The sequence below is a fragment of the Amblyomma maculatum genome, chromosome 1 (assembly GCF_055883805.1).
Source record: "Amblyomma maculatum isolate TAMU_Amacu chromosome 1, ASM5588380v1, whole genome shotgun sequence".
Lineage (NCBI taxonomy): Eukaryota > Metazoa > Arthropoda > Arachnida > Ixodida > Ixodidae > Amblyomma > Amblyomma maculatum.
This window is the reverse complement of record NC_139344.1, coordinates 353,431,178-353,442,904: the sequence shown is the minus strand read 5'-3', so window position 1 is coordinate 353,442,904 and position 11,727 is coordinate 353,431,178. Positions and strand designations below refer to the sequence as shown.

Below are 11,727 nucleotides of genomic sequence, written 5' to 3'. Positions count from 1 at the left end.
CGTGCGCGTGAAACGCTATTCAGCCATTGTTTTAACGGAGGAGTCTCGCAGCGTTGCATCGAATGCAAACAAGTTCCGCTTAACGCGCACAGGGACTCGTCAAGTTTCAAGAGGCGGCATCCAAGTTTACTGGCGATATTATTACCCGGCAGACTATAAGGAAACCAATAGAAAGCAAATAAAGAATAGAAAAGTCAGAAAACATTAACCGTGAGCTTTGTATCACATCCTAGTTTTTTTTTTTTGTATTTGTTGGAAGATATACATGCGTTGGTAATGCACAGCTGCAAAGGAACTGACTTTTTCTCCAAAATAAAGCTATTGGAATACTGTGTAAACGAAATAAACTCACGCTAAAAAAAGTGCGTACAACGGTGTATACCCGAACAGTTACAAACGCAATGACACCCCTATTTGATCATAGCTCTGTGCGCAACAACGTTCCCAAAAGTTGCAGAAAACTCGCAGTCTACTTATTTTTTAGTAAAGAAACGAGCCCAATAAGTTTACTGAAATATCGTTTCTACTTCAAGTTCGCTACTAATTTCAAGGCATAATTAATGAACAGTTTCCTAGACGCTGTACTGAGTCGAGGATGGCTCAGAAGAATGAGCCGGCTCGTTTAACGCACGCGTTTTTTTTTGTTTGTTGACGTTTATGCTACACACGCATGTTTAAGTTATTATTCCTGTCTTTTGAAGTTTACTGAGCAGCAGAGGACACAAATCTGTTGAATTCACCGGTTTATGTATGCACCGAGCGCCGCTTCATGAGTACGCGGTATACGCTCGAGTGCCACGCGTTGTCTGCTAGTGCTGCCCCTGGACCCCTCGAGAGGGCGCTCGTGTAGTTGTCGCTAAGGAAGATTTCTTTGATAACTCAAGAGGCAGTGCCCTACTTTTTGAAGCTAGATCAGGGTGCCTTAGAACACGCAGCTACAAAAAAAAAATTAACAATGGAGATGACGCATGTGCTGTATGTGGAAACTCCAGTGAAACAATTGACCATATTATACTCGAATGCAATGGTATCCATCCGGAAGTTGATGCAGGCGCAAACACTGTTCCTGAAGCTCCGGGGTTTAGAGATAACAGTGGCCGGGTGAATAAACTGGCGGTGGAAACTAGCAAAAAACGGCTGGAAGATTGGTGGCTTAAAAGCAGAGAAGTGACATAATGTTAGTAATGTAGGAGCAAAATTTAATAAATAGAATGATGGTTTAGTTAACCATTCTAAATCAATAATTAAGATAAATGGAGAAAAATGAGCATGATAGCTACGGCTACCACCCCGTTATTCCATCCATCCATCCTACCTTTAAAAAAAATAGAGGAGCCTTACCTTCTCTTTCTCCGCTTCAAGCTCACGAAGAGAGAGTTAGCGGCTTCGGATAGACCCCGGCGAAATCCGTGATTGCGGCTAGTAGTGCTACGCACTAAATTTACAGGGGACTTAAGCGACTAAAGTAGTGAAAGGCGAAAGCCCGAGGTCTCTTTTTGTCTAGCGTTCCTGCCATCTGCAATCCCACACTTGCACGCGACAGAAGCGATGGCGCACCATCCAAACGCACACTTGTCGGAGAGAGTGACAGATACTGCGCCTTCCTTCCAGTAATCTCGTATTTAGTGTTCCAGCCATCTCCGATCCCACATTGAACGCACGCCAAGTAACGCCACGCGACAGCCGCCCCAAAATTCGCTGGCAGGCTAGCCCCTGCCGCAAGCGGCGTTGACCTACCAGACCCCAGCCTCGTAGGCCCAGGAACAGCCACCTGTCATAGAGTGCGCGTTCAAGAGTGGCATTGCAGATGGCAGGGACGCATCCCACATTGGCCAATGAGAACGCCTCAAAAGCAGGACACACTTTGTCCAAGACAGCATGAGCCATTAAAGGCTACCACCTTAATAGTGGACAGAATAAAGACGACTGAATGCATCAAAGCACTCACTGTTGGGCCGACGGCCAGCGCAGTCCATTTCCAGCAGTGTATCCAGCGCCGACGAAACGCGCCGCACAACGTGGGACGCAAGTGGCGGACAGGAAGATAAACACGCATGGGATGCTGAGGTAATCCTGTTGATTATAATGATCCGGTAGCGTCTAGCGCCGAATCAAACGCGTTCCAATGGCAAATATGGAGGAAGGGATCTCAGCGCGAACGAGGCGCTCCGTTAGTGCTCCGGTCGAGCGCTCGCGATCTGCCTGCCATTGGAATTCAACTTGAGGCCCTCTATTTTCTTAACGCGAAAACGGTACTTCGCTATTCTCACAGATGTCTGTCCGCAGACCGTGTCCGCGGTGTCCGCAGACCAGGTCCGCAGACCGCGTCCGCAAAATCGTGTCCGCAGCAGTTGCGGGTAATTGAGAAATGGTAGAGGTTAATGAATGGTGTCAATCGATAGAGGCTGACGTAATGTTGCTGCAGAAAAAATAAATAGCCCAATGAGTTAGTTAGAACAACTGGTTCACAGGAAACGGAAGGCGCAGTATCTGCCACCTTTGTTCTGTGGACACCTTAACCGCGCCATAAGGGAAGGGAGTAGAGAGTGAAAGCGGAAAGAAACGGGTGCCGGTAGTGGATATGACGTCAAGGATGTGACGTCGTGCAACCGGAAGTAGAGCCGAAAAAAAAAAAGGTATAGGACGGGATTGGCGCGCAATTTGGAAGTACCAAAGACTAAAAGGGGCAAACAAGAAGTGATTGCTAGCCTCACTCTGAGTCAAAATCACCGAATCTGGCAGTGTCCCGATTCTCCGGGAGCTAAAGAAACTGATCCCCTTGGTAAAATTACCTGAGAGTCCTACATCCGCAGCCCAAATGCGGATGAACAAAAGATCGTCCTACGCCTGGCGGAGGAGGCTTACTTAAGACCTCTGCGGCCACGGCACAGGAGAGCTAGCAAGGAGACCGTCCCCTGGCTGAGCCCCTGCCCGAGGTACATGTCGGTGTAAATAAAGTCTTCTCCCTCTCTCTCTTTCTCAAACAAGAATTCAATTAAGCTACTAGAAGCAATCAACAGCAGCATCCGTACTTTTGCATTACTCCAATGTAGATTCTGCAGTGCTCTTTATTTTTTTTTATTATCTATTGCTTTTTTTTCATATTTTTTTAATCTATCATTATTAACTACTGGTATTTAATTACTTTTTTTCTCTGACCATATTTTATTGTATACATTTATTCGCATTTTCTTTTTCATATGTTACCTTAATTCTTTTCCGTTGGCCGCTGTGTGATATTTTCATGTTTCAGGCATTCTTTTCTCAGTGTACTTTATGTAAACCTTTGTCCCCCCCCCCCCCCCCCCAATTCGGACAAAATTTTATAGAAATTCATAGTAACGGACGTCTTCACAAACTGTAAAGGATTTCATGCGTGATGGTTTGTGTGCCTTTGTGCCTCCATTTGTTTTGTATATACGACACTTAATTCTAGTACTATTTTTTTCTCATTTCTATGCAGACCTTGGTAACAGCTTTCTAGACCTTTACTTTTTCAAAGGCTGTAGTGTGCTTGTCGTGCTCAATTTAGTCATATTTTCTTTGTATTAGCTAATTCTTAAGGCACAATTTTTGCGATTTTGTTCTATCTTTCTTGCCATTTCTGACTATTCACAGACTCTTCTGTGCCTCCTTGCACCTACCTTGTATCGCCCAGTACGATGTCCGTCAATCGCATGAACATGCTCGGTGCATTAAACAAACCAAACGGTATAGTCGAGTAAATTCGTAGAGGCCGCGGTGGCAGGTGAATGCGGTTTTCTGAATGTCACCTTCCGCCACCTCACTCTGCAGGTACCCTCTGCTTGCATCCAGGACTGTGAAGAACCTTGCGTTCCCTAACGCGTACATCAGAGCCTCGATCGACTGGAAAGGGTACGCAACCTTATTCGTCAGTGTGTTCAGCTTTCGATAATAAGCACAAGCCCGACCGAGCCATCTTTGGTACTAGAACAACTGGGGACGCCCAGGGGCTTTATGAGGCTCTCACAGCGCCAGTATCAATTATTTCGCCAAAGGCGCTGTCGAGAAGCTGTCTCTTATGCGCGCTTAACAGCCGCGGGTTACATCTGAAAGGGCGCGCATCACCCGTTTCAATCTCGTGCTGAGGCACGCCAGTTCTGCCCGGTTTCTCTGTGAAGCAATCCGAAAACGGGAATAAAGTTTCCACAAGCCTTCGGCGCTGACTACTGTGTCCTGAGAAAGACGCGACAATTGCTTTTAATAGGATACCTTTCAGCGTCGCTGGGGAGCCGTCTGCCACACAAGCGTGGACGCTCGCCCGCTGGGTGGTGCATTCCTGCACCACCCAGTAACAGAAAAGATTCTGTTCATGGCAAACTGGACACTACGAACGATTTCCTTCTCCCTTGATGGCATTACAGTTTGTAGTGGGTCACGCCGACGATATAAGTCTTTTGGATGAAAATAAAGCGAAAAAGAAAACTCTCATGTCGGTCTACAAAGACTGCGAGGCAGTGTAATGAAGCCCACATGTTTGAGGCTAATAAGGAACCGTGCACTACGTCATGCTACGGAACTGCTCTTTCCAGTTCTGGATGTGAAGAACCCTATCTTATTATCTTTTCATAAAATGAGGTTGCGTTCCCTCTGGGTTATTTAATTAAATGTCACTTTGCTAGCGACAGGAGCAGCGCGAAATTAAAAGGAAAATACTGAATTCGAGTTCTATATTTTTTGACCCCGTGGGGCGGCAGCCTCCTTTGCACATCCATGAAGTGATTTTTTTTTTTTTCAGAAAAACCATCATACACTTTTTTCTGCCAATGTAATGGTGATTGCAATTGCGGAAACAAAAAGATTAGCAAATGTAAAGCACATTGCTGTTTTTTTTATACTTTGGTCGCACAATTGACAAAGTTGGCCGGCGTGGCGCGTATAAATCAGCTCTCTTAGGAGGCAGCTTCACCACAGTGTGAGTAGCTGCAGCTAGGCGACGTTATGAGGCTAACCATGCTTGCACTAGTTCTAGTCGCTGCTCATATTGCATTGTTAGTTGCCCCCACATCAGGAAAGGCACCGCACATTCTTTCCCGAAACGTCACAGACGCTTTCGAGGTAAGTTTATAGAATATTTTGCCTCCAGGCTTACATTTTATGCACTCTGTTCGCGCTATCGAAATCATGTAAATAATTGGAACTATTTTATATGAAATGCAAATAATGACAGCGGTAAATGAAAAGTCACATTTTTCAAGTAAGTGATCGATTGCTAGAACATTCTTTATAAAAAATGACCCAGTCATTTCTGATAAACTGCCCCATTAGTAAAAGCGATCACATTTACACCCCTCCGTAGATAGAAAATCTTTCCAGGAGGTACCGAAATTTACATTGAGGCTATGGAAGCCGGCTGTGGCCGTTTTTAGGATCAAGGAGCGATTTCCCAAAGAATGCACCCCGTATAAGCCTAAGGCATGAGACCACGGGCATGCATACACACGTATCCATCATTTACAGCATGTGAGGCGGATGTCTTGAACAGTAGTTGAACTCTATTCTGTACAAAATAAAGCAGTTGGGATAGCAGAAAATGTACAGCTCAATTAGCATACCGCGAACTCTTTCGCCAACTATAATATGGCAGACGCTGGCAATATATTAAAATGAGCCCACATCAGCAGTTTCACTGAGGAGTGCTAGGGAAGCTAACTTCATCCATCAGACACGCTACTTCGGTTACCGTCATCGCCATCAACCACCATGGGAAATAATTATAGTTGGCAAAGAATTGCTAACGTACTGCATACAGCACTTTTTTTAATGTAGGTTTCGGTGCCTCGTGGAAAGATTTTCTATTTCGCAGGACAACACAGTGGTAACGGAACTAAAAGTAATGACGCCTAAAAAGTTCAGTAAACACCTTATATCAGCATTATTACAGGTCGCGGTCTTATTTTTTTTTTTCATCGCGGAGCAGTCTGGAATGCTCAATTTGCGTAATGTACAAGTAAAAATATACTGACGCTGCACTAGATTGATAAAAAAATGCATGCGCCTCTTCGAATTCGCTTGTGTAGTAATGAGAAGCACAGTAAATGCACGGTATACCCGAATTTTCTTTATATCCTGGGTTTTCGTTAAACACCTCGGTGGCCATATTCTTGTCCTTCCTTAAACCGGTCCTTCCTTGCATGATGAAAAGTAATATTTCCATCTTCCCATTTGTTCCTCTCTAAACCGGGCAGGTGGTTCTGCGTTCAAAACGTGAGAGGTGACAGAGGCTTGGCGTACACGGCGGACATAGGCGTTGTTTTAAGCTTTCCGCGTGACTGATAACTTATGTTTGTATGCTAATGAGAAGAAGCAGTGGTGAAGGTACTGGTGGTTAAACGAACAGCAAATTGCTTGTAGACTAACGAGGATTCAGAAGAAGGGCCGCAGATGGAAGCCACTAACACTGTCCTGTCATTTCCTAAAGGTCGAGATTTAATTCCCCCTCAACTTCATTTCTATTGTGAACACCTTCGTTATACTGTGTGTTTGTCAGAGTCCTCTAAAATCCTGCCAGATACCAGCAGCTGTATACAAAATAACCATTGCTACTTCGCGGTGAGCCCTTCAAGCTTCCTCTATGTGGGCCGCTTGTTTCCTCACCATTGATCCCTGTAAATGGACTTTCCCCGGTGTTTTGCAATGCGATAATTCACCAACTCGTCCACTGCAAACACAGTACCACAATACATTTTGTTGGTAGTCTATGAACACCCGTACGTTCATGCTTCAGATTGTTCCCAGACCGCTAAAAACAGCACTGGGGCGTGTTGCGACGTGTCCGACGTGATCTAGAGGCTAACAACGCGAACCGTAACTCAAAACTGTTATGTTTTCCTCAAGTCCACAGCCATGGAGCATGTTCGTTAAAATGCCTTTGCTAAACGGTTTAAATTATTAATCGTGCTGCATTACAAATGCGTCGGCAACGCAGAAAGTTATATGGATTCATTTTGGGATATGTCTTTAAAACTTGCTCGCAAAGTTCTTCTGATGTCTACATAAAAATATAATTTCTCCTAACCTTGCAAGGCAATCGTCACATTTTTGTTTACGCAAAGGCAGATGCAAAGGGACTTTCTTGCAGCATTTTTTCTCTCTATTACAGCTATTTGCCCATTTTCCCTACGTCGTGCTCGTTTACTCTTCGGGAGACGACCCCGAATTCCAATGTCTTACTAACAAGCGAACATCGCTGGATATGGACGCCAAGACCTCCACCTACGTTTGGATGTTCAAGGGTCACGGCGGAACCAAAAGGTTGTTGATTTCGTTTAAATCGACAACAACCGCTACTTCGGCCAGCCTTTTTCATTCAGTTAATTCGCCTTCTTTTTTTATTGCAACAAACCGCTTTATTCTCTGAAGCAATGAAGAGCTCATCAGTTCATGTAACCTTTTATTTAAAGTTTTTTTTTTTTGTGATTTCAGAAGAAATGTCGTTTTGAGTTTATCAGCGGGCGATGCACCAGACAAGGTCGTCTTGAAGCTGAGTGACAGTAAGTACATACATTACTTTCAAGAAGTAGCAGCTTATGCCCCATTTCCTTTCTAGACTGGAGAAAAACATTTGGCGCTTGTTAGCTAATGTGTGAACTAGAAGAGCGCTATAAATGGGTCGTCGAGATAAGTATTCGAATGTATGCAGCGATGTTCTATTTCGTTTGATATCAGATTTTACATTTTCCTTGCAGAGCCGGGCCAGACGTGGGTGGCTCACTTCATTTATACGGACTACAAGGACTGCGTCATTGTGGACATTCCGTACGACGGACAGAGTGAGAGAAACTACGTTTAAACAATGAGCGTTTGCTTGCAGTGATTAGCGTGAATACAGGGCAGGGCGCGCGCACATCTCCTAACGTCTCTGCTGTAGAGCCTGATTTTGATGTTTTTGATTCCAGGCCAGAATTAGCGCATTCAGCTCAGTGTCCGCGGCGCCGAACAATAAGTAACATGAACAAAAAATGAGGGGGCACTTAAGCTCCGCTTTTTACGTGTACTCGTTCGCGTACGTGCACTTTAATTGCATGCTGCTTGATTGCAGAGTTGTGCCTCACTTGCAGATGTTAATTAGGACACAGACGTATGTTACCAAATTATGTCAAAGACCACCCGACATAGGCACCTACAAGAAGCGGCTTTAACTGATCCGTACGTACGTATGTGCCAGCGGGGGCTACAACGCGTGTCTCGTAGCCCGAGGATCCCAGAAGTTTCGGTTTCCATCTCACCCGCCCACTTAAAAGAGAAGCCCGAGCTAACATCCCCTGTCATGTCATGTGATCTCGTGACGTGACACAGCCTGCCAACCAATCATCATTCGGTCATACCGCCTGCCAAGTACCGCGCGCCATAGTCAAGCTTGTGATGTTTCGCTCACAACACCGACAACTTCGGAGTTCCTGTAGTACGAGCATTTTAAAGGTATGGCCTTAAAAGAAGAAATGGCAGAGAATAATCTTTTTTTTATTGTGCTAGCAATACTGAGCCAGGTTTCAGCCCGTCGCGTAGTCCCGGGAAGGGCCACGTTTGACCTTGAGCCGCAGCCGAGCCGAATACTGTTTTAACCAAGCCGCATGAACGTGCCTTAGTGGACTATAGGTAACGTGAATGCCAGGGTCCTGGCAGGCTGATTCTGACATGCTCACGTAGCTTTACGGACCATCGTAGTGTGTTCATTAGGATTAATAAAGGCAAAGAAAACTAGTCGTTCATTCGTGTGCCATGTCTTCACTCATAGCTAAACATATCAAGCTACACCATGAGGTACACTACATTCTTAACCATAAGCGCAGCCATGGAGGTATTGCTAACGCAATTCAACCCGGTTTAACCAGAGCTAAACCACCGCCATTTTTTTTTTAACGCAACAACGTTGCAGACCGCTTTCTGCGTAAACTCTGGCATCATCGTTGTTAGCGAAAAATCTCGGGCATGCCCCTGGCGGTTAGTATTTGGCTACAGGCCTCGATCACTAAAAGTAGATGGTCTGCAATCATTGGGCCGCCTTCCTCCTCAACGAGCCTGAGCATCCTGCGCACTGACTATTCATCGGATTGGCCACAACACATAACATTGCCGTTTAACAGGTGCCGCCAGGCTTTACCTTTGAGATTAGAGGAACAGTCTAAGATCCTTAAATCCCGTGTTAAACATGACGCGTTTAGGCCACACAAGCACATACGTACGCCTTGGTTAAAGCGGTTCTGCTTATCTACGCCAGGTGGCATTTCATGTAATCTGGTAGTGTGCGACTGTATAATAATTAGTTTGTATGGGATAAGAGTAGAGAAATTGAAAGATGAGCAGCAATGTGCACCTATGCGAAAGAAGATTCGCAAGGGAAGCGGCAAAAAGGAGTCGTTAGCGCTGTCGCGTCATACGTTAAATGCAGAGCTTGCGTGTCCTTGTTTTGTTTACTTTTTTTTTTATTTCGCCTCTTATTCCGTCGCTGGCGGTATTATTTCCGAAAGCGAATCATTTACACCAATGAGCAATTTTTGGCCATCGTGCAAATGAACGACTTTCTCGCGGGTGGGTAAAAACTTCTACCGAGTGCTTGGAGCAAGCGAAATCGCGCTTTGACTACATCCAGGGCAGGTACTTATTCAGTCTTTCTAGTTAGCGCACTGGCAGTTCAGCATGTAGATGCGTGCATAACCTTCTTTCTCATGTCATTGCAGGTGGCAGATACATTTGGCAGCACACTTAATTACAGGTGCTCTCATGTGATGTGTGGCTGTTTGCCAGCATCCTTCTCAGGAATATATATAACACCTCTTATATGTTTCCAGCACTCGCCTTTGGGGCAGCAACGTAGATACAAGCTAAAAGAGGTCAACTCAAACTGAGGATAGCGGGAAGAGCTATGAAATAAATTAGAAAGCAGGGAAAAAGCGTGGATTCGTTACCGCGGCAATTTGTTTCGTCCTAACGGTCGACGAATTGCAGGTTCGTTCCCGACAGCCAATTTTAAAACCTTACGGTTTTAAAACTGAGCAGCAGCGATGTCGGGAACTGGTGTGTTTCGCACAATTTTGACAGTAGGTAGTAGCCTACGGGTGCAGTCAGTACGAGACAGCATTTTGCTTAAGATTTCGTACGATTAACATGCATCGCGTTCTTCGCCCTGCTGAATTTCGGTGCTATTGCAGTCCTGTGCATCACACATGCTCTATTTTGCAACAGCATTATGGATAAGGTTACACAGTTTATTTTAAAGTCACCATTATTCTTTCAATGCAGCATTGACATATATCATGTACACCTTCGCATCTTATACTTCATATAATGCGGTTAATATTTGCAATTGAAGAGTGATAGGCTTCCATGCTTTCCTTTTCTTCGTACAGACTGCCAGCTTTGGGTATCAAAGCGAGTGGAAAATGACGTTCCTCAGTACTGCCTGGACCAGCTGCATGACATTTGCGATGTGTCAGTGGAAGAGTACACCCAGGAGCTCTGCCAAAATGAAACGGACGACCCTTAAAAACGTCTGGAAAAACAAAAGCGACGTCAAGCTTCAGCTTAACGGCCTCATTGCCAAATACACCATTTTTTGCTGACATCGCATTTCGCACTTTTTTTGTTAGTTCATTACTAGAGCTGGGTTCCCAGTTTATGCTGGGTATATACTTTTGGAGCACTCCTGTGGCCTAAATATTAACGCTGGAGAAATAAGCGCCTTTGTCCATAGTGAAAGAGGTGGCTTTATTTGCTGAAAAAGTAACAGTAGTTCAACCATTGTTGAGCCGACTTTGATGATCGCTAGCTCGTTTTTACAGGGTTTTTGCACGGTATAGCATTTCATTCTGAATACTATTTATCAATGGCTAAATCTGGATCAACAGCTAAATCGAAGCGAGCTAAATCGCCAGAATGTCTGTCGTCGGACGGTGGTCAAGGTAGCCTTCGGTCTGTCCCCGTACACCTCGACACACCGTAAGCTGCATCTAGGATGCACAACACACTGCAGCCGAAGAGCTGGCGCAAGTTCAAAAGACCGGGCCGCTTACGCGTCTTCGAGACATAGCGATGGGCCGAACCATTCTGTGCCATTTAGTCTACGCGGAGGCATCCACTCCTTTGCAACAGAAGCAGCACGTCCACACTCGCAGGTAAGATTAAAGGCACGCCGGTCTCGAAGATGAAACCTGAGCTTTACGCCAGCAGAACCAGAGTCAAGGTACTCTTTCGTCAGTACAGCTTTGACCAAAATGTTCTCCATGTCGACGCGGTGAAATACTTGTCCGGCACAGACGCTATGAGGCTAGCTGTACGAGCGCGGATGGCTCACTTAGGCTTACGGGCTCGTTCGTGGCATGAGTTGGAGCACGTTGGCTGAACATACTGCCATTGACATGGCTCTTGCTTTCATACATGATTTTTACGTGGTTTGGCATTTCATTACACTAAGCCATTAGTGTTACACTAGACTTACACGATAATTGCAGATTCACAGTCTGCGTGCAGCGCCTTCGCCAAGAGTACGTTAGCTTTGCAGGCTGCTCGCATGCTGTCACAAATAGACTCCCCACCGTTCGCGTCTTTGGGACTCCCTATAGTCACGCCTTTTTTCCCAGCAACGAGAGTGCGCATGCTCTCATCCGAGCAGCAACCTTCCGGGCACTCTGGACGGAAATGTAAGAGGAAGAAGACACAGAGGGCGCCTTCATGGCTCTGCACACTTACGCCACATCAGAGAGTATC

The 11,727-nt window shown here is 45.4% G+C and overlaps 1 protein-coding gene across 1 annotated transcript; it reads left to right on the top strand.

The window, feature by feature from the left end:
• Positions 1-4,934: 4,934 nt before the first annotated feature.
• Positions 4,935-10,598, top strand: LOC146207806 (uncharacterized). Its single transcript, XM_084587170.1, has 5 exons — positions 4,935-5,079; positions 7,124-7,275; positions 7,447-7,514; positions 7,710-7,793; positions 10,371-10,598. The coding sequence occupies exons 1-5, from the start codon at positions 4,963-4,965 to the stop codon at positions 10,505-10,507; spliced, it is 558 nt and encodes a 185-aa protein (XP_084443296.1). The 5' UTR covers positions 4,935-4,962; the 3' UTR covers positions 10,508-10,598.
• The last annotated feature ends 1,129 nt before the right edge of the window (positions 10,599-11,727 follow it).

Coding starts and splice junctions, on each gene's coding strand:
- LOC146207806 (XM_084587170.1), top strand. CDS start 4,963: ATGAGGCTAACCATGCTTGCACTAGTTCTAGTCGCTGCTCATATTGCA. Junction 7,276..7,446: donor GGTCACGGCGGAACCAAAAG/GTTGTTGATTTC, acceptor TTGTGATTTCAG/AAGAAATGTCGTTTTGAGTT. Junction 7,794..10,370: donor CATTCCGTACGACGGACAGA/GTGAGAGAAACT, acceptor TTCTTCGTACAG/ACTGCCAGCTTTGGGTATCA.